This window comes from Schistocerca serialis, chromosome 6 (genome assembly GCF_023864345.2).
Source record: "Schistocerca serialis cubense isolate TAMUIC-IGC-003099 chromosome 6, iqSchSeri2.2, whole genome shotgun sequence".
Classification (NCBI taxonomy): Eukaryota; Metazoa; Arthropoda; class Insecta; order Orthoptera; family Acrididae; genus Schistocerca; species Schistocerca serialis.
The window spans coordinates 530,291,644-530,315,830 of record NC_064643.1 but is presented as its reverse complement, the minus strand read 5'-3'; the positions used below and the strand labels follow the sequence as shown (position 1 = coordinate 530,315,830).

The 24,187-nt window shown below is 41.5% G+C and overlaps 1 protein-coding gene across 2 annotated transcripts in view; it reads right to left on the bottom strand.

The window, feature by feature from the left end:
- Nucleotides 1–6,270: 6,270 nt before the first annotated feature.
- The window catches only part of LOC126484170 (structural maintenance of chromosomes protein 6), a 198,795-nt gene continuing 180,878 nt past the window's right edge, over nt 6,271–24,187 (bottom strand). For both annotated transcript variants that reach the window (XM_050107576.1, XM_050107577.1), the window contains exon 20: nt 6,271–7,295. In XM_050107576.1, coding sequence (XP_049963533.1) covers nt 7,262–7,295 — 34 coding nt within the window. In that variant the 3' untranslated portion in view covers nt 6,271–7,261. The remainder of the gene's footprint in view (nt 7,296–24,187) is intronic.

Genomic DNA, 24,187 nt, shown 5'->3' with positions numbered 1-24,187 from the left:
ATCCTGTGCAAGCTTCTTCATCTCCCAGTACCTACTGCAACCTACATCCTTCTGAATCTGCTTAGTGTATTGATCTCTTGGTCTCCCTCTACGATTTTTACCCTCCACACTGCCCTCCAATGCTAAATTTGTGATCCCTTGATGCCTCAAAACATGTCCTACCAACCGATCCCTTCTTCTAGTCAAGTTGTGCCACAAACTTCTCTTCTCCCCAATCCTATTCAATACCTCCTCATTAGTTACGTGATCTACCCACCTTATCTTCAGCATTCTTCTGTAGCACCACATTTCGAAAGCTTCTATTCTCTTCTTGTCCAAACTGGTTATCGTCCATGTTTCACTTCCATACATGGCTACAATCCATACAAATACTTTCAGAAACGACTTCCTGACACTTAAATCTATACTCGATGTTAACAAATTTCTCTCCTTCAGAAACGATTTGCTTGTCATTGCCAGTCTACATTTTATATCCTCTCTACCTCGACCATCATCAGTTATTTTACTCCCTAAATAGCAAAACTCCTTTACTACTTTAAGTGTCTCATTTCCTAATCTAATCCCCTCAGCATCACCCGATTTAATTTGACTACATTCCATTATCCTCGTTTTGCTTTTGTTGATGTTCATCTTATATCCTCCTTTCAAGACACTGTCCATTCCGTTCAACTGCTCTTCCAAGTCCTTTGCTGTCTCTGACAGAATTACAATGTCATCGGCGAACCTCAAAGTTTTTACTTCTTCTCCATGAATTTTAATACCTACTCCGAATTTTTCTTTTGTTTCCTTTACTGCTTGCTCAATATACAGATTGAATAACACCGGGGAGAGGCTACAACCCTGTCTCACTCCTTTCCCAACCACTGCTTCCCTTTCATGCCCCTCGACTCTTATAACTGCCATCTGGTTTCTGTACAAATTGTAAATAGCCTTTCGCTCCCTGTATTTTACCCCTGCCACCTTCAGAATTTGAAAGAGAGTATTCCAGTTAACGTTGTCAAAAGCTTTCTCTAAGTCTACAAATGCTAGAAACGTAGGTTTGCCTTTTCTTAATCTTTCTTCTAAGATAAGTCGTAAGGTTAGTATTGCCTCATGTGTTCCAAATTTCTACGGAATCCAAACTGATCTTCCCCGAGGTCCGCTTCTACCAGTTTTTCCATTCGTCTGTAAAGAATTCGCGTTAGTATTTTGCAGCTGTGACTTATTAAACTGATAGTTCGGTAATTTTCACATCTGTCAACACCTGCTTTCTTTGGGATTGGAATTATTATATTCTTCTTGAAGTCTGTGGGTATTTCGCCTGTCTCATACATCTTGCTCACCAGATGGTAGAGTTTTGTCATGACTGGCTCTCCCAAGCCCATGAGTAGTTCTAATGGAATGTTGTCTACTCCCGGGGCCTTGTTTCGCCTCAGGTCTTTCAGTGCTCTGTCAAACTCTTCACGCAGTATCTTATCTCCCATTTCATCTTCATCTACATCCTCTTCCATTTCCATAATATTGTCCTCAAGTACATGGCCCTTGTATAAACCCTCTATATACTCCTTCCACCTTTCTGCCTTCCCTTCTTTGCTTAGAACTGGGTTGCCATCTGAGCACTTGATATTCATGCAAGTGGTTATTTTCTCTCCAAAGGTCTCTTTAATTTTCCTGTAGGCAGTATCTATCTTACCCCTAGTGAGACAAGCCTCTACATCCTTACATTTGTCCTCTAGCCATCCCTGCTTAGCCATTTTGCACTTCCTGTCGATCTCAATTTTGAGACGTTTGTATTCCTTTCATCAATTAAATTCAATATTTCTTCTGTTACCCAAGGATTTCTATTAGCCCTCGTCTTTTTACCTACTTGATCCTCTGCTGCCTTTACTACTTCATCCCTCAGAGCTACCCATTCTTCTTCTACTGTATTTCTTTCCCCCATTCCTGTCAATTGTTCCCTTATGCTGTCCCTGAAACTCTGTACAACCTCTGGTTCTTTCAGTTTATCCAGGTCCCATCTCCTTAAATTCCCGCCTTTATGCAGTTTCTTCAGTTTCAATCTGCAGTTCATAACCAATAGATTGTGGTCAGAATCCACATCTGCCCCTGGAAATGTCTTACAATTTAAAACCTGGTTCCTAAATCTCTGTCTTACCATTATGTAATCTATCTGATACCTTTTAGTATCTCCAGGATTCTTCCAGGTATACAACCTTCTTTCATGATTCTTGAACCAAGTGTTAGCTATATCTGAACAATACTGATGTGAAATGTGGAACAACAAGTACTCTTAGAAAACGCTATTTCCTCTTTGACTTTTAAACTGCATCTTATTTGTGAAAATGCTTTTAACGTTTAATATGTTCTATATTACACAATACTTCCATACAAGGCCATTGCAAATGAGCTGCTGAGCCTCGGGCGTATCTTATAGCTTCTGAGATGCTTAAAGACACCCAATGACAGTGTCATTTAAATGCTGTATGCCAGAGACACATCAAATCTGTAAATGGAGAACGTGGTAGGCTTTTAATAAGGCTTGCTATTATTATGACACACACACACTCACACACACACACACACACACACACACACACACACGCCAAGACAGTTACTATTTTCATTTAAATGCTGTATGCCAGAGACACATCAAATCTGTAAATGGAGAATGTGGTAGGCTTTTAATAAGGCTTGCTATTATTATCACACACACACACACACACACACACACACACACACACGCCAAGACAGTTACTATTTTTTCCGTGGTAGGCATGTTGGAAAATGTCATAAAATTATTGACTCCCTTTCCTGACTCTTTTTTTAATCTGCTATTTTGCCGCATAAAGAATTTTTCCGTAAGTAAATGAGTGACTTGTGAACGACGTATTCTGTCAGCTTCTCCCATTGTCTCGTCTCGTCTCGTCTCGTCTCGGTGTATGGTACCACCTTCCCTCCCAATGTCGTGTCGTGTGCCGGGCTGCAAATGGTTTGTACCTCAATACCTTCAAAAGATAACTTTTGTGATGGTACATATGTGTGGATGGTTTGTTATATATGTTTATCTGTGGGTAACACCAAGGGGCACAGCTAGTATGTGATAAATTTATTTCGTGGAAGTACTTTCTTACTTTCTCTTTACTGGCTATCATATCAGAAACCCCCCCCCCCCCCCCACACATACACACAAAAATCACTGAGATGGTTTATTCTGAACTATTGAGAGAGGTAACTGAGCTATGTTTAATGTCTACTCTGAACAGAAGTGGATCTTTTATGGAAATCATTATATCTGGGGGAGGGGAGGGGGGAGGCATAATTTACATTAATTTGTTGTACATGACCAGTTGCCCTTCAGGTAGTGGCAACATACACTAGGTCAAAAGTAGACTGTAATGTAATTGACCATTCGTAGAACCTCTCCTCCATTGGCACTCGCATGGCACCCTCGTCTGCCAACCCATTTACAGGCTGTCTAGAGGAGACCTTCCTAGCCTACCAAAATCCTAGTCTGGTTCTGGTTCATTGATGATATCTTCATGATCAGGACTCAGGGCCAAGAAACACTATCTTCATTCCTACACAACCTCAACACATTCTCTCCCATCCACTTCATCTGGTCCTCCTACCAGTGTGCGCTACCCTGGACGTTGACCCTCTCCTCTGATGGCCCCGTCCACACCTATGTCAACATTAAATCCACCAACCACCAACAGCACATGCATTTCAACAACTGTCATCCTTTCCACACCAAAAATTCCCTCCCATTCAGCCTGACCACCCAGGGATGGCATATTTGCAGTGACGAGAACTCCCTTGCCACAGTATGCTGTGGGTCTCACCAAAGCCTTCACAGACAGGCGCTATACCACAAATAGATCTCCCATGCCATTTCCCTTCACCCCCCCTCCCCCCCAGTCATCCTACAACCCCCAAATAACAGCTATAAAGGAGTGCCCCTTTGTCAGCCAATACCAACCCAGACTGCCAACAACTGAACCATGTTCTTCGCCAGGGCTATGATTACCTATCATTGTGCTTTGAAAAGAGGTCCATCCTTCTCAAGGTCCTTCCTGCCCCTCCTAAAGTGGGCTTCCATCGTCCACCCAAACTTCACAACATCCTAGTCCATCCCTACGCCACTTTCCAATCCCACCTGTTGCTACGGGGATCATGTCCCTGTCGGAAGAGCCAGGTGCAAGACCTGCCTAATCCCACTCCCCCCAGCACTTCCGATTCCAGTCCTATCACAGGCTAATTCTACCCCACAAGAGGTCGGGCCACCTGTGAAAGCAGCCATATCAAATACTAGCACTGCTGCAATCAATGCACAGCTTTTTATATCGGTAGGGCTACCAACCAAATGTCTACCAACCCTATGGAATAACATTCTGGATTTAAATAGCTGCTCTGCTACCTGAGCCATCTGGATCCTCCTCTCCACCACCAGCTTTAGAAATGAGCAGGAGTTATACTTAGAACACATTCTTTGCCCCCAAAATTATCCCATTCTCAACCTATGGTAACCTACTGTCCCCACACTCTACACTCAACAGTTTCTAGCCCCTCTGTCCTAATCACCTCCTGCCTATTCTCATCTCCCACCCTCTTTGAGTGCCATTCTCTGCTAACGCATCCACCCATCTTTCCCCTTCTCCACTCCTCTCCTTTCTCACTCTCCACTTTCTGTTCCCAGCCTCCCAATTCTGTGCCTGTTGGCAGTCTAGTCCCTGCCTAATATGTCATATTTATGGTGAATAGCAATCTCTCTTTTCCTTATATTGTGGTATAATATAATGGGACTGATAAAAATTCTGCTTGCCGAATGGCATCAGGAGAACACACATATAAAATGGAAGGAATGGATGAAGGGAAAGGAATGGTGGGGTTATGGAAATGGGGAGAGTCTGGAAAAGTTGCCCAGAACCAAGGGTCATGGGAGACTACACCAGATGAGATTTGAGAACCTGCGAGCTTAAAGGTGGAAGATAGGGGAATATGCAATACAGGGATAACTGAAAAAACACCACACATAATTTAATAAGAACAGAAAGTTAAGAGGTGGAGTGGGGGGGGGGGGGGGGGGGGATGAATAGACAGGTCAGATCATAAAAGATATAGAAAATGAAAAGAGGGTACAGAAAGAAATACAACAAAGAAATTAATGTAAATAAAGGCCAGGTAGATGATGAGAACCAAGGACATGTAACACCACTTCCCATCTGTAGAGTTCTAAGAAACTGGTGTCCTGTATGTAATAAAACAGCTCCTGGAGCATCCTTTACCACCGCCTGAAGAGACTACATTTACTTTATGCTTAATTGTTTACGATGCTACAATGTACCTATACCAGTAATTAGGCTTTTTAAGGCAACTAATGTAACGTCTGAATTTGCTATTGTATTCTGCACTCAATAACAAGTTTGTGAATATGCTACAAATATTACTAAGTTATTGATCTAAACTTGCTACAGCAATGAGTCTGTTAATTAATATTTCTGAAGAGCTGTAATAACCTACCTAAAGAAAGCATATTTCTGCAGCTTACAAATTTATTTTTGGCAAACCTGCTAGCTATTTTTGACAAACATGTCTGCAATTCATACAAATGGCAGGAATACTTTTTGTTCTTTCTTTGGACTATAATTAACTAGAATGTAATATGTATTCTTATTTTCTGGAAACTTGTAAATTACTTCAGAATTCTTAACTTAATTATGACTGTGTCCACACAAAATTGTAATGCATTATTTTTCTATTGTATGTGAATTAATTTTGTTACACACCTTTAACTTACATTTCATAAAATTCGTAAATTCTGATTGTCCATGGTTGTAAATCATATAAATACCAGTGGTTTGCTTACAGCAGGGAGGCAGTTTGTTACAAACCAGAAACTGCACAGCATGTAGAACTTTCTTTGCATATTTTTTGCCACCGAACATCCTGCATGTGAATAAAGCAATCTTGTGGAAAATCTGTGCCTGGAATTTATTTCATACATCACACATTTAGTTTTGCACGTATAGTAACACAGCAGAAGAGCTCAGGAGTATTTGCAGCTAAGCTACACACCAAGAATGCAGATCTAAAGTTATGTAAATTTCATGAACATTTTTGTAACAACATTTCATCTCTAAATTAATGAGTAGTTCTGCATTTGTTTATTCAATCAATTTGTTGAGATAGTTACATCTCAGCTGGTGAAGGCCCATTTTTTACATTCTTGCGGATCACATTATTATTGTGGCTGCAAAAACTGGTACAACTTTTGGCATAAACATTCAACAGTTACAAGTCTGAAAATATTTTATTTATCAGCAATCCATATTATACACATCTCACACCATGCTGACAACAACAGTTTTGTTTTAGGGGGAAGAATCCAGATGGAATGTGTGGTGAAACAGGCACTGAGGTCACAATTCGTGTTGTAGAGCAAGCTCTGCACCACTATTTTAGTGTTGCCAGTATATACCCTCTGCCTATGTCCCTTCATCCTGATATAACTGTGGTAGTCACGCCAATGTAAAAAACTGAACAGTGTTTACGTACCAGCTGGTATACGACAGGTGTCATTACACAGATGGCTCTCTGTTTGAAAGTATACATTTTGCCAGTTACAGGGCTGGTATAGGTTGTGGTGGTGGGTGCATAGATAGGGCAAATCTTCCAGCAGCAATAATCACAGGAGTACGAGCTGTAGGGTAGGAAAATGAGTACAGAAGGAGCATAGGATCTGAAAGGGTACTGTGGATATTGGGTGGGCAAAGAAAATCTATTCTAGATGTGATGGGCAAAATATCAGACAGAATGGATCTAATTTCAGGGCATGATTTTAGGAAATCATAGCCTTGTCAAAGTAGCTGATTAATATGTCCAAGACCAGGATAATACTGAGTGACAAGAGGTGTACTCCTAAGTTGGTTTTTTGGAAGGACAGTACCAGGATTGGGTGTGATAGCCAGGGAAATTTGCTTTTGAATTAGGTTGCAACACCCTTATTAGTTTTTCAGACAGTTCCTGACCGCCTTGTATAAAGGTTGTAATAACGTGTGTGTGTTCATGGATTATTTATATACAACATGAAAAACAGGTAAAATGTTTGACTTTCACAATACAATATATTCTAAATCACGGATGTGCAGCACTATTTAAAATGAAAACAAGTGCAGTCTGTCATCAGTTGTAGGCATTAATACAAAACAAGAGACACATACTGAACATACATAATGTATCTACACTTCTGGTAGTATTTATATTAGTGTTGTATTTCATCTTGTCATAGGCAGTTTCCTCGTTTGGGTGCTTCCAACCTGTAAAAGAAAAATCCAAAGGTAGAATTTGATTAAAAAAATTATGTCAATGTTAGGGGGGTAAGAATTTTTAACTGAACTGGTTAACACGATAATAAGGTTAATTTTATTGTTAAAGTTGACAATAATTGCTACTGTGAACTCTTCAAATTTTAAATCTCTAAGTTCTGAAGTTCAGGTTTATCAGCAGTTTGATGGAGTTTTTCATGTGAGGCTCTCTGAACCAATATGTATGCACTGCCACCCACTTTTGTACTGAACAGTACGAAATATATTACTGTAAGAATTTGAAAAGCACTTTGATACTGTAATGAGTGCAGGCAGCAAACTAGAAACATGGTATTTATGTAAGAGAAAGTGTCAGTAATCATACAATACTTTTAATAACTATTTGAAGTTTTTGCTCTAAATTATATTACACACCCTATTCTTCATCCTCTTTCCCTAGATGAAGAATGCAGAAAAAATTTTCACTAATTTATTTGATATGAAATACCCAACTGATGTACTAGATTTTATATAACTTGATTAGGAGATAACTCCTTTAATCTCCTCAACAATTGTGTGTAAAGAGCAAACTCAATTTGTAAATATAGTAATGCAAATAATGCATCACTGTGAAAAATATCTACGACTTACATTAATCAGTGTAAGGACTAGCTATTTCTACACTTGGAAAGCAAAGGTGTGAATGGTAATACAGAGTGAAATAACTAGCTTATTTGAATATTAATGATGTGTCATTAAATGAAGCTGCATTTCTACTGAATACTATCCGTATCTGCAAGGCCTGCTTGAGATGACTCATTTTACACACACACACACACACACACACACACACACACACACACACACACACTCTCTCTCTCTCTCTCTCTCTCTCTCTCTCTCTCTTTCTCTGCTGAAATGTTTACCACATATGTAATTCTTCCAAGTTCCAAAAAGACAAGAGTGTTCAACTGTTATTGTGATCAGAGGCAACTACTTGCCTTGACAACAGCACCCCGTACATGGCTAATGACCTGGTGAACCAAGGAATGCGATTCATCTGACCAGGTGCCAGATTGCCATTGATCCATGGTTGAATCTCGATAATCCCATATCCATTGCATTTGTAACTGATGATGATATTGCGATCATGTTCAACAATTTACACTCCAAAACACCTGTGCATACAGCAGGATTGTAATCTGTTGCGACATATGCCACAGATTCCGACATACTCAGTTTTAGAGTGTGGGCAAGCCTCTGACCTCCACATTCTATGATGAGGCCTGGATGCTCAAACCACATTGCCTATCGTTGTGTCAGCACCCTTCAGTCACTTTCCACAACAATGGCATGCAAGTGGTCAATCAGTTTCACTGTTTCCAAGATGCTTGTTACAAGTCAGTGGACTATAACGATCTGTCCTTTGACAAAGTCCCTTATGTCAATGGATTTCCCCATTTGCACCAGTACCACTAGAATGATTCTCGATTCGCCTGCTCTCCTTATATACTTTCCTTATCACCTTGTGTGACAGAAATGCCATCAATTTTGCGGTCGACAGTGTTCATAATGTTTTGGCTCATCAGTACACATTTTTTTGTTGAAGCTACTTCAAACTTGTAAGTGCCTTTCCAGCATAAATTCGGCACACCTTGAGCATTTGATGCAGTTGCGTCAGTTTTATTTCTCACAAAGGTGGGTGAAATATCAATAACTAGTTACTGATTCTGTAAGACGAATTCCTTGAGCCTATTAACAATGGACATCGAACCACAAGTCTTAAAATAAGACTATTTGACAGTATTATTCCTGGAAGTTACGAAGGTGCATGCGACAGGGCGGATATCAGTTTACTGATGCACCAAGTCTAGTTCCCACTCCATCTCATCTACTGCAACTACAATATACTGCACTATTGAGTAATTTCCATACAATGAAGAGATAACTTACTCTACAGGCCACATACACTCTACAGGGAAGTACCATAGGTATCACCTCTGAGCCCTCTTGCAAACTCATTGCACACTGCCGACGTAGAAAGACTATTTCGACCTGCAACTAAGAACTTACCTCTGAACCCTCTTACATACTCATTGTACACTGCCCATGTAGAAATGCTATTTTGACCTTGACATCTGTAGCTATATGTCATTGATAAGTCCCAAAGTGACATTATTGTGTCAGAAGCAGGTGGCTGAAGTAATCTCAGAACGGTCATATGAAATTGGACTTATAAGTGAACCACGCCTACTCTAAGAAATTTTGTGATTGCAAATAAATTTCCTGGGAGGGATTGTAAAGCAGACACGAGAACTTCGTATACAAAATTAGGTGCCTTTATTATTTTACAGTTGATGATTTACATGTGTTAGTGTGATATCCGTCATAAAAACAGCAGAAGCAGTAATTTTCTAGCATCTTGCATATATTATAACTGCGCATCTTGCACATGTTATAACTGCCACAAATTTATAATTTCATGGTTATTTTAAAACTGCTGTAGCAAAGCAAACCTGATTTACATTCATAAAAAGTTCACTGTCATCACATAGTTTGGCAGCAAACCAAGCGTAACACATCATTTCGCTAAACATTGGCAAGGATAGCTGGTGGTGTACAGTGGAATGTATTCTGATGCACTCTTCTCAGGATGTGAAGCTTTTTAATCAAATTCTTTAACTGACGACAAAAAACAGACATTGCAGGGTTGCACCAATGGACCGCTTCTTGGGAGAGTCACTTTAATACTGCACGACTGCACTCAATCCTCACGTTCCTATTTTTTTTCAAAGTTCTCATTGATCAGTTTTTGAATCCTTGGCCCAAAAGAGTGCCGGGAGCATACTGTATGCTGAGGACTGCTCGAAGGTAAAAATGAACCAACAGAATACAAAGTCCTTCGCGCTATAGTTACAGTATCTTCTTGGGAAATGATTTGAAGAGTCCTCATTAAGGTGTCCCTTATTTTCTGACTTAGCACTCACCCGCAAATATAGTTTGAATGACTCAAAAACTTGTCTGTACAAAATTTTGCTGCAATTGAAACATTGTAACCCGTGACGACTAAAGTGCAAACTCAGACGAGGAATACGATCTTTCGCACTATTTGCAGCTGTCGCACTGACATCACCTCAGCTAATCAGTATGTGCATGTGCAGTGCAGTCAGTTGTTTATTTGTTATTGATCGTGTGGCATTTATTTTCCAGTCACTAACTGAAGCATCACATCAGTTATGCAGTGCCAAGAAATGTATATTTTTAATACGAGATACAAAAATCACCAAATAACAGGACACAGACTATCATCAAATAGAGAAGTGCTGGAAGCTTACAAAAAGTAAAATTAACCATTAATGAAAGAGTTAATCTTGTGGTTCGTGAGTGCATTGTATCTTGGGAGAAAGCAAGAATAACGACACGAGCTATTCAGCATTGTTCAAAAATATTTATTAACTTGCTTTCGAAGTGGGGGGGGGGGGGGGTGGGGAGGGGGGGGGGGTTAAGCACTGTGAAAATAAGTTTATAAGTAATGTGAATAATTTATGTGATATTGCACACACCTATGCCCTACAAATGATCAAGTTGTAGGAAGGTAGGATGTTTTTAATTCAACAAAGAGATCCTTGGCGTAAAGGCTCCCTTGGTGGAGTAAGCCACATACTTGTGGATAAACAAGGAAGGGCGAGGCAAGAGAAACAAAAGTGCACAACATCTACTTCTACATGTTCTGCTGTATTAAACTCTTCATCATCTGAGGAATCAGAGAAGACATTTTCAAGTTCTGATGAAGTTAACTTTGGTGATGGTGACTTTTTAGAACATACTTCTGATAGTAGTTCATTCGACAATGCTGCAAAGTGAAGTAACAAAGACTTCATTATTAAAAAATTATAGTGGCTGCCTTGGATAGATGTCAACTGAGTGTAAGATACCGTATATATTCTTCAGGCGACGGCAGGGGCACATAGTTACAATACTGAAGACTTCTGTATTAATCAATGTTCTCTTCATAAAATCAGAAGAAGAAAAGAGAATGGTCTGAAACAATAAAACCAGTTTTCATGCCATGTACTTCTTATTGTTCACTGGGATGGTAAACTGTTGCCAGCATTAAATGTCATGGGCCTAAAAGAGGAAAGACTTCCAATATTATTTGGGGACTGTGAGCAGCTCATTGGCATTCCAATACTACATAACGGTTCTTGTGAAGAGCAAGTGAAAAAATGCTGTTTGAAATTCATTAACATACTGGGGTATTAGAGACAATATACAAATTCTCTGCAGCAACACAACTGCCTCAAACACTGGATGTCTTAATGGGGCAAACACATTACTTGAGCACGTAATGGATAGAGAGTAGTTTATTTCCCATCCATCATCATACCTATGAAAGTGTATCTGAATGTAAGGTACTTGGTGTAATAAGCAGTCTTAACATACCATTTATTAAACATTGAATAGAAAACTGGAAAAGCACTGATGCCAGTAATTGTCACACTGCCAAAAATATTGTGGATTTGTTTTTTAATGAGTCAGAAATTAAGGAAATGTCTGATTTTTATGAAAATGAATTAGACAAACCAACACAGAGCTAATTACTGTGAACTCACAGAGCTCTGTGTAATACTTTTGGGAGGAGACTTCGGAAAAAAACTGAAAATATACCCTCTTGGAGCAATGTGTAAGCAAGATAGATGGCAAGAGCAATTTTTTGCTTAAAAATGTTTCTGCTAAGTTCACAACTTGAACTATCCATTGACAATAAAAATGTATTAAGAGATGTCTCTCTTTTCATGATAAGTGTGTATGCCAAACTGTGGCTTCAGTACAATGGAGTTGTAAAACCTCCTCATGGAGATCTCTTCTTCTTAAAAGATCTGAGATCTTATGAAAGGATAGATTCAGCAATTTCAATAACAGATGTACAAACCAAAATCAAAATGGTAGCAAATTTGAACAGAGAGAATCTACAAATGGAAAAGATATATATTCAGAAAGCTGGTTGAAGACAGACGTCAATGACAACGAAATCCTAAGTTCAGACTGGAATGTTTATCGTAAGGATAGGTTAGGCACCAATGATAGCGGAATGTTTATTGTAATAAAAAATTTGATAAAATCTAACAAGGTTATCGTGAATTCCGAATGTGAATTAATCTGGGGGAATCAAAGGATGCTTTTATAGACCACCTGGATCAGGATCTAGTTGTAAGAGTGCTTCAGACAGAGCTTGCACAGTATCATTAGTAATGTTTCTGATCATGCCGTTGTAATAGGGTATAGATTGGGAGTGTTATGCCATCACAACTGGTGCCAGGGACAGGGAATCATGTGGCATTGTTCTCAATGTCTTGTCCAAAAATTACCTTGAGCAGATAGTTAGAAAACCAACTCGTGAGGTAACGTCTTAGACCTCCCAGCAACAAACATACCTAAAGTTATTGAATTGGTTAACGTAGAGAAAGGTATCAGTGATCATACGGCTGTGACAGCATCTATGACAATGGGTCCTACAAGGAATGTTAAGAAAGGTAGGAACATATATTTGCTCAGCAAGGGTGACAAGATACAAATTTCAGAATATCTCAGCAGTCAGCATCAAATATTTGGTGATGAGGACGAAGACGTGGAGAACAAACGGAAAAAATTCAAAGGCATCCTTCAATATGCCCTAGAGAAGTATGATCCGAGTAAGGTTTCAAGGGATGGGAAAGATCCACCATGGTTTAATAGCCGTGTTAGGAAAGTGCTTCATAAACAAAGAGCACTTCATTTCAGATTCAAGAGAAGTAAAAACCCAGCTGACAAAAAAAGCTGAACAAAGTGAAAATGAGTGTCAGGAGAGCAATGAGAGAAGCGTTCAATGATTTCGAAAGTAAGACGTTGTCAACTGACCTGAGTAAAAACCCTAAGAGATCTTGGTTGTATGTAAAATCAGTAAGTGGGTCAAAATCATCTACTCATTCTCTCAGCGACCACACCGGCACCGAAACGGAAGATAACAGAGAGGAGGCTGAAATACTGAATTTGGTCTTCCGAAGTTGTTTCACCGCGGAAGATCATAACACTGTCCCTCCTTTAAACCGTCATGCAAATGTCGAAATGGCAGATATTAAGATAACTCATGGAATTGAATAGCAGCTACAATTGCTTGGTAGTGGAAAGGTTTCAGGACCAGATGAGATACCTATACGCTTCTATAAAGATTATGTGAAAGAACTTGCTCCCTTCCTAGCAGTAATTTATAGTAGATCGCTTGAGCAATGAAAGGTTCCTAACGACTGGAAAAAAGTGCAGGTAATTCCCATTTTTAAGAAAGGCCGTAAGACAGATCCACACAATTATAGACCTATATCATTGACGTCAATCTGTTATAGAATTATGGAACATGTTTTATGCTCAAGAATTATGACTTTTTTTGGAAAATGAAAAACTCCTCTATGGATTACGCAAACAGAGATCCTGCGAAACTCAGCTTGTTCTGTTCCTTCATGAGATCCACTGCGCGGTGGACAATGGCACTCAGGCTGATGCCGTGTCCTTGACTTAAGTAAGGCATTTGACACTGTCCCGCATTGCCATTTAATGAAAAAAATATGAGCTTATGGAGTAGACCTGCAAATGGATTCAAGACTTTCTTGCAGATAGAACTCAACACATTGCTCTTAACGGAACTACAGATGTAAAGGTAATATCCGGAGTACCACAGGGAAGCGTGATAGGACCACTGCTGTTACCAATATATATAAATGATCTAGTAGAAAGCATCAGATACTCTTTAAGGCTATTCGCAGATGATGCAGTTGTTTATACCAAAGTATCAACACCAGAAGATAGTAAGAATTTGCATAATGACCTGCAGAGAACTGGTGAATGGTGCACACTCTTGCAGTTGACGGTGAATGTAAATAAGTGTACCATACTGCGCATACATAGGGAAAGAAATCCACTACTATACAGCTACACTATTGATGACAAACAGCTGGAGACAGCGTCTGCCGCAAAATATCTAGGTGTAACCATCCAGAACGACCTTAAGTGGAATGACGACGTAAAACAGATAGTGGGAAAAGCAGACACAAGACTCAGATTCATCGGACGAATCTTAAGGAAATGTAACTCATCCACAAAAGTAGTAGCTTATAAGTTGCTTGTTTGCCCAATTCTTGAGTACATATCTGGGATCCCTATCAGGTAGGACTGATAGAGGAGATAGAGAAGATCCAATGAAGAGCGGCAAATTTTGTCAAGGGATTGTTTAGCTGGCGAGAGAGCGTTACGGAGATGCTAAACAAACTTCACTGGAAGACGTTACAAGAGAGACGTTGTGCCTCACGGAAAGAGGAACAGCACTTTTCAGGAGGAGTCAGATATCTGGGATCCCTATCAGGTAGGTCTGATAGAGGAGATAGAGAAGATCCAATGAAGAGCGGCGCATTTTGTCAAGGGATTGTTTAGCTGGCGAGAGAGTGTTACAGAGGTGCTAAACAAACTTCACTGGAAGACGTTACAAGAGAGACGTTGTGCCTCACGGAAAGAGGAACAGCACTTTTCAGGAGGAGTCACACAACATATTACTTCCCCTCACATACAACTTGCGTATTGACCACGAGGAGAAAATTTGAGAAATTAGAGCCAATACAGAGGCTTACCAAGAATCATTCTTCTCATTCACTGTTCACGAGTGAAATAGGGTTAGAGGGATCAGATAGTGATGCCGACAGTACCCTCTGCCACACACCATTAGGTGGCTTGTGGAGTATGATGTAGATGTAGATTCATTTTTGTGGAGGTAAGTTTAATATTATTCTGATTACCATTTATTATTGGTTTTAATTCATTAATTTAGGTCTCCTAATTCAATCTCATCTTCATTTCAGAGAAAACATTAGCCAACTTCATGTCAAGCAACAGCAGAAATCTGCCCTCTTACCAGTTTTATTCAAGAATGCCTTTTGGCATGAATGAGCAGCACTCTATATTTATATGCAAAAATGACAGTTAATGACTCTGATGAGAGACGTGTTACATTAATGCAAGACTTTCAGGGACTATTGATCGTAGATATGGAGCAAAAGGAATTACATAGTGTTCAAGAACATGCTAGACTACACTCAGATTGTAAGAGAGAAACAGTGTGTGTGTGTGTGTGTGTGTGTGTGTGTGTGTGTGTGTGTGTGGTGGGTGGGAGGGTGGGAGGGGGGAGGGGGGGGGGGGGAGTCTCAAGAATACTAAAAAAGTAAATATTTTAGTGTTTAACTTTGATTTTATGCAGTCATCAATAACTAATACACTGACTAAAAATTGCAAAGCCTAAAATACTCAATATTAAAATTTGATGCTCTAGTTGGCACAGGTTAGTGTGATCCTAGTGAGATCAGATTTTTTTTACAGAGTAAATTTAACCAAATAGTAAACATTTAAGGAGTGAGCGTAAAGTTTATAGAAAAAAAAAAATTATGGGGCAAAGTGTGGAAGACCCTAGTCCTCATGGACGCTGCAAGTATGATCTTTTCTAGTGAATTTATTTGCAATCCCAAATTTTCCTTTGCTTTTCCTTCCCATGACTTTTATGAAAATAGTAATAAATACATTATATTGAGCATTATTTCTGTTTATTTGCAGTGTGGGGAGTGGAGGAGGGGGAAGGGCGTCCACTTAGGGAGTTATCTCAGATCCTACAACCCCTGGTTTACTGTTCTGTAATCTTTCTGTTGTGTCAACCACTGACTGGCTAACCCCTGGATATGTTATCAATTTGGACAAAATCAGTGATGATCAGTGTTAGCTTCTCAGAACATCATCTGTCATCTTCTCAAGATGTCATTGGAATAATATGTTAGTCTCATTTCATCTAGGGCCATATACCATTCCTGTCAAAAGCTCAACCAAATGGCTAGGTATTTATGTAGACAGCAAAATGACACAGTCCAGACATTTGGAATATATACCACAAAAGGAGTGGAAAAGAACTGAGTGTAGTACTTGCAGTGGCTCAAGTATGATGAGAAGCACACATAAGTTAGTCACTTAGATGGCTAGTCAGTTATCATACCGGTCTGAGATGCCGGAGATATCATAAGTGTGTGCATGAGGTGTGCTTGCTTGTGCGAATGAATGTGTGTGTGATTGCTTTTCTGAAGAACACTTTGGGTGAAAGTTAAATGTGTAAGCATCTTTCCTGCAATTCAACGTGTTATCTTTATGGTGAGTAGCAGTCTACCTTTCCCTCATGTTGCTAGTTAATTATTTGTTCCATAGATTAAATTCACAATGACTGATTATCTCTACTCAAGAATTCCCCTATGGTACAAGAGGAGTTGTTAAGGAGAAAGCTCTTTAAACTACATTTGAAGACATTTCTGCTATCTGTCACACATCACACATTTCATTCCCATGCGAAGATTGTCACAGAATTTTTTTCTTTTTTTTCCCCTCTTTTTTGCTGTTCCAACATATTGGTGTGACCCTCCCTATACTGCAGCCTCTTTCATTCAGTACTGAATAATTGTAGCATTTTGTATGGCAATGCCCCAAAATATGTTCCCAATGAAATTAACACCATGAAGTACAGTGCAATTAGAATTTGTCAGGTCATTACAAATTTAACCCCAGCAAATGTGCTATTGTTGGAAACCAAATAAATGATACTGAGAATCTGTAGACATCCATTAGCTTAGAAATTTATACTTCGCAGAGCAGCAGTATCACCACACTCATTCCTTCAGAAAGTCTGATTGATACATGAAATTATCAGTGCCAAGGATATACAGCAGGGCAAAGAAATTCCTCCAGTTACAGCTACAATTCATCATTCTGCTCATACTGAATGATGTATCCAGCCTGATGTTCAGATTTGATTATGAAACCCTCTGCTACTGTATCAAGCAAGACACTTCTCCACCTCTTCCACCACAGAAGGAGGACGGGGGTGGGGAGAAGAGAGTTTAACTTCTTTGGGTCTGAGGGAATTCTCAAATCAATGTTCTACCATATATAGTATACACTTTGTAACTACTGCAATGAAAGGGAGTCATTTGATGAAGACTACTGATTCTGTGATGATGACAGCACAAAACTTGACAAAGATTGTACATCACATTCTTTTAGGAATGAATGGTTCAGATACAGAAATTACAAACCATCAGTAATAAGAATGTGAAATGGGCACAGGTGTTGTCCTGCTCATTTCCACAGAATCAAAGTTTCCATCTCTCCACACTGCAAAGATTTTCTTTCACTACAGGCAAATCTAAATCAGCTGCTGCTCAGCTATTTCTGCCAAGCCAGCCAGCAGTGTTTCAATGCTAGTCAACAGGCCAAACTCTCTAAGGCAATCATCTGGTAATTCCTGTACATGCAAGTATCGCACGAGGCTTGCCTGACAGCCAAAAATCTGTGCCCACATCTCAAGAGTCAGACATTTTTTATAATTGGTTAGTTGCACACAGTGTTATTCCCCAGCTTTATTAATTTTTTTGTCAATGAAGAACCCCATAAAACTTACTACGAGTGAAATATGATTATCAATTTTAAACATCTTCAACATCACGCTATTATAAGCACATAATAAGGAAAAGAAAGTTTATAGGTTTGTGTTATTTTCAGTGGAGTGAAATGCACAAACTTCACTGTAAGCTTGTTATTGTTGTTGTTGTTGTTGTTCAGGTCTTCAGTCCAAAGAATGGTTCGATTCGGCTCCCTACACTACTCTATCCTGTGCAAGCCTCTACATCTTGGAGTAACTATTACAACCCACATCCATTTGAACCTGCTTACTATATTCATTCCTTGGTCTTCTTCTACAGTTTTTATCCCATGCAATGGAACTGATCATTGCTAATATCAAGATTGATACACATGCAGCTATCAGTAAAACCATTCCTTAGCAAAGAAAACATACCCACATTCATACAAGCAAGCACACCTCACATACACTCGACCACCACCACCGGCAGCTCCAACAGGAATGCGACTGTCACTTGAATAGCAATCTGGAGTGGGGTGGAGAAGGGCTGGGATAGCAGGGTATTGGGGGGAAGGGGGAAAGCACAATCTGGGAGGACGTGCAGGGGCTTGGGATGCCAGGCACAGCATCATGTGGGTGTGGGCGCAAAAGAAGGGAGCGAGGAGAGTGGAAAAGGAGGAGAGGAATAGGAGGAGAGCAAAAAAGAAGAGGAGAGAGGAGAGGAAAAGGAGGAGAGTGGAAAAGAAGAGGAGAGAGGAGAGGAAAAGGAGGAGAGTGGAAAAGAAGAGGAGAGAGGAGAGGAAAAGGAGGAGAGTGGAAAAAGAAGAGGAGAGGAGAGGAAAAGGAGGAGAGCAGAAAAGGAGAGGAGAGAAAAAGAAGGTGAGAGGAAAAGGAGGGGAGTAGAAAACGAGAGGAAAAGAAGGAGATCAGAAAAGGAGAGGTATGGAAAAGGAGAGAAGGAAAGTGGAAAGGACAGACAGGTACACTGGCAGAGGGCAGCACAAAAAGAGGATGAGGGAGTGTGAGAGGGAGGAGGTGATAGGAGGAGGGGGCGGAAACTGTTGGGTGCAGGGTAAGGGGGCAGTAGGTTATTGTAGGTTCAGGATGCTGGGTTAATTTTGGGAGTGGAGAATGTATTGTAAGAATAAATCCTATCTGCACAGCTCAGAAAAGCTGGTGATGGAGGGGAGCATCCAGATGGCCTGGGATGTGAAGCAGCCATTGATATCAAGCATGTTATGTTACACAGCATGTTGTGCCACAGGGTGGTCAGCTTTGCTTTTGGCCACAGTTTGGTGGTGGCCATTCATCATGGCGGACAACTGGCTCGTAGTCATACCAATATAAAAAGCTGTGAAATTGTTACAGCACAGCTGGTACACAGCATGGCTGCTTTTGCAGGTGGCTCAATCTTTCATGGATTAAGATAAGCCTATGACAGGGCTGGAATGGGAAGTGCTGGGCAGGTGAATTGGACAGGTCTTGCACCTAGGTCTTCCCCAGTGATATAGCCAATGTGACAAGGGTTAGGTTTGGGAGTAGCATAAAGATTGACTAGGATGTTGTGGAGGTTGGGTGGGTGACAGAACACCATTTAGGAGGGGTAGGAAGGATCTTGGGTAGGATGTCTCACATATGAAAGCATGATGAGAGATAATCAAGGTGCTGATGGAGTATGTTATTCAGTTGTTCTAGTCCTGGGTGGTACTGGATGACAAATGGGGCACTCTTTTGTAGCTGGCTCTTGAGGGTGGTGGGAGGGTTGGGGGTGTGTGGGGAAATGGTATGGGAAATCTGTTTGTAAACTAGGTCCGCACCATCCTGTGGCACAACATGCTGCGGAATACAAAATGCTTGATTTCAATGGCAGCTTCACAACCTGGGCCATCTGGATCCTCCCCTCTGCCACCAGCTTTTCTGAACTGCACAGATGGGAGTTATCTTTCAAATACATTCTCTGCTCCCAAAATTACCCTGGCCTCAACGTACAGTAACCTGCTGCCCCCACACCTTCCACCAAACAGTTTCCAGCCCCTCTTCCTATCACCCCCCCCCCCCCCCCACACACACACACACACACTCCCTCATTCTCTCTGTGTGCCATCCTCTGCCAATGTACTTGTCCATCATTTCCCCTTCCCTGCTCCCCCTCCTCTCCTTTTGCTTTCTTGCTTGTGTGAATGTTTTCCTTGCTATGGGGGGCTTTGACCTATGACTGCAAGTGTATCTGTCTTTTCGCTGTGCCTGTCTGCAACTCAATGGACCATCTTTATGGTGTGTAGCTATATATTCTATCTTTATATTGTCGTTATTCCAATCTTGAGTTTCCATAATTTGATTTTGTTAACAGCTTTTCTTCCATCCCACAATCCTGTGTTATTTTCCTTCGTTACTGTCTCCAAAGCATTATGGTTCTCAGTGTCCATTCTCTCTCTTCCTTCATGTGTATTTTCATCACCTTCCACACCGCACACAATGTGACTTCTGAGCCCCACTGTATCAATGATCCCATATGTGCACAATGTAAGGCTAAGTGAACGCTCAGATTGTTCGTGCAGCATCTCTTGTCTCAAATCCCTCCCTCCAATTATTATAATTATTCATATTGATCACATTTCCTCACTCATCCTTGCGTATTTTCATGTATTATTTTCCCCACCTACCTGTGGCACACAAACTTCCACACGGCACAAAAACATCCACATTTCATACATTCCTTTTTTCACACATTTTTGTACAATTTTTACATATTTGTGTGTATTTTCACATATATGTGCATATTTCTGTGTATGTGTATGCATTTTTTTGTGTATCTATGTGCCTTTTGCATATCTGTTCATGTCTCTGCATGCCTTTAAGCATTTTTACTGGTCTTTATCTGTCATCTAGCTCCTCCCAACAACCTCATTTACCTATTTCCTATGTCATTTCCAGTTTTACCAACGCCATCCCTGCTACAATGGACGCCTGCTTTATTTTTCTGCACCAGTTCAGAAAAGTATACCTTTTCTTGGCTAAAATCCAGTCTCATATCCTGTTCCTTAAATGCTGCCTAAACCATGAAATCCTCCCAAATGGCCTAACCATAAAAATTCTTTTCTCTGGATCCCACCCCTCCTTTCACAATGACCTCCACCTTTTCAGATTCCATCAGTCCTTATTCCTCATAAACCTGGTACTGCAAAAACACATTTCCATGGCACAGGCATCCTAGAACCACCCCGCCTCCATCCGCAAGATACTGCTAGTGTGCAATTCCTACTACATATTTCTGAAATTGAATCCCTTGCTCTCCAGCATCTGGAAGAGCATTACAGACACCACCTTCATAAGTTATCCAATTTGCTGACATCTTACTGCCTTCTTGGGGCACCAGTGTCCAACCCCTATCCTAGCCACAGTGCTCCTCCATGTCAACCTCTCGCAGCACACAGACATTTTCAGCTTTCCACATCCCACAAGAACCCACTACCAACACTCCAAATCCAGAGCCCAAACAACTCCGGAATACTGTTGTCAACCTTTCCACCAAAATCCTCAGCCCTGTAGAAGTTTCAGTCCTATTCAAAGGCCTCATCTTTAGCCCTACATCCAAATTTAATCATGTTGGACTTGTCATGGACTTAATCTTCTTTTTCTGGTGCCTGCAATGGAAACACTTCTTTGCCATCAATCGTCCCAACCAAAGTCAACCTAATTCCAACAGTCACCACGCAACTGTGATCCCCTCCTCCCACCTAACTCCCCCTACTCACCTCACAGGGACTCCTTACCTCCAACTTGACCTCACCATCTTTCCACAGGTCCCTTCCTAAGAACACCAACCTTTCAGCAGAGGAAAGGACAGCCATACAAAGTCTCGAAACACATCCTAATCTAATCATCCTCCCTACTGACAAAGGCTCCACCATTGTAGTGATGAGTTGCAGTGGCTACCAGGTGAAAGGTCTCCGCCAATTGCCTGACCTGTCACCCATAAACTTGCAGAATGATCCCATCCAGAAGTCCAAAATAACCTTCAATCCCTGCTTAAAGCCATAGGTCCTTCCCAGAACCTCTCCCTTGAATACATTTCCTTCCTCATTCCTATGACACCCTGCACACCCACCTTCTACATGCTCTCCAAAATTAACAAACCCAACAACCATGGATGCCCCAATGTAGCTGGTTATTGTGCCCCCATGGAAAGGATTTCGGCCCTCATTGACCAACACCTCCAACCAACTGTCTGTTATCTAGCCTCTCACATCAAAGTCTCCCTTCATCGACTCTCCAATGTCCCCACTCCTTTACCTCCCAGTTCCCTACTGGTCACTGTTGACGCCACTTCCCTAATTCCAATATCCCTCATGCCCATGGTCTTGCCGCTGTTGAACACTATTTCTTCTAACATCCTTCACACTCCAGATCCACAACTGTTTTCCTCTTTCACCTACCTAACTTCATCCTAACACATAACTACTTCTCCTTTGAAGGGAAGGTATACAAACAAATCTGCAGCACAGCCATTGGCACCCGCAGGGCACTCTCCCATGCCAACCTGTTTATGGCCATTTAGAAGGAACCTTCCTAGCCTCCCAGAACCTGAAACCCTTGGCCTGGTTCATGTTCACTGATGATATCCTCATGATCTGGAGTCAAGGCCAAGACACCCTATCCTCATTCCCTCAACACCTTGTCTCCCATATACTTCACCTGGTTCTCCTCAAGTCAGTGTGCCACCTTCCTGGACATTGACCTCCTCCTCTCTGATGGCTCCATCCACACCTCTATCGACATTAATCCCACCAATCACCGAAAGTATCTACATTTTGACAGCTCTCATCCCTTCCACATCAAAATGTCCCTTCCATACAGCCTCACTCACTGGGGACTGCAAATCTACAGTGACAAGAAATCCATTTTTCAGTGTTCTAAAGGTCTCACCACGGCCTTCACAGACAGGCACTACCCCTTAGACCTAGTTCGTAAACAGACTTCCTGTTCCACTTCCCCAAACACCCGCAATCCTCCCACCACCCCCAAGAGCCGAAGAGCTGGTTACCAAAGTGTGAGCCAGTTGTCACACAATATCACCCCAGTCTGGAACAACTGAACCACATACTCCATCAGTGCTTTGATTATCTCCCATCATGCCCTAAAATGTGGGACTTCCTACCCAAGATCCCTCCCACCCCTCCTAAAGTAGTGTTCCACACCCAACCAACCTCCACCTAGTTCGTAAACAGACTTCCTGTTCCACTTCCCCAAACACCCCCAATCCTCCCACCACCCCCAAGAGCCGAAGAGCTGGTTACCAAAGTGTGTGCCAGTTGTCACACAATATCACCCCAGTCTGGAACAACTGAACCACATACTCCATCAGTGCTTTGATTATCTCCCATCATGCCCTAAAATGTGGGACTTCCTACCCAAGATCCCTCCCACCCCTCCTAAAGTAGTGTTCCACCACCCACCCAACCTCCACAACATCCTAGTCCATCTCTATGCCACTCCCAATCTTAACCTCTTGTCACAAGGATCATATCCCTGGGGAAGACCTAGGTGCAAGACCTGTCCAATACACTCACCCTGCACTTCCTATTCCAGTCCTGTCACAGGCTTATCTTACCCCATCAAATGCCGGGCCACCTGCGAAAGCGGCCATATTGTGTATCAGCTGTGTTGCAACCGTTGCGCAGCTTTTTATTGTGGTATGACTACCAACCAGCTGTCCACTAGGATGGATAGCCACTGCCAAACTGTGGCCAGAAGCAAAGTAGACCACCCTGTAGCACAACATAACATTCTTTATTTCAATGGCCTTCACAACCCAGGTCATCTGAATCCTTCCCTTCACCACCAGCTTTTCTGAACTGTGCAGATGGGAGTTATCCTTACACCACATTCTTCAGTCCTGAAATTATCCCGGCCTCAAGCTACGGCAACCCATTCCCCCGTTACCCTCCACCCAAGAGTATCCACCTGCTCCTCCTATCACCTCCTCCCCTCTCACATTCTGACATCCTCTTTTGTGTGCCGCCCTCTGCCAATGTTCCTGTCTGTCCTTTCCCCTTCTCTGTTCCCCTCCTTTTCCACTCTCCTCCTTTTTCACTGCCCATTCCTTCCCCTCTAATCCACCTCCTGGTGCTGTGTCTGGCGGTCTCTAATCTCTCCACATCCTGCCAGACACTGCTCTTCCCCCCCCCCCCCCCTCCATCCAAACCCTGCTATTCCTCCCCTTCCCCGCCCCATTCCAAATTGTTATTCACTTAACAGTCGCATTCCTGTCAGAGCTGCTGGTGGTGACGGCTAAGTGTGACAGTGGCTATGTGTGAATAGGGTGTGCTTTCTTGTGCGAATGTATGTTTTCTCTGCTTCAGAAGGTTTTGGTCGATAACTGCATATGCATCAGTTTTTTTTTGTCGTGCCTATCTGCAACTCAATACGTCAT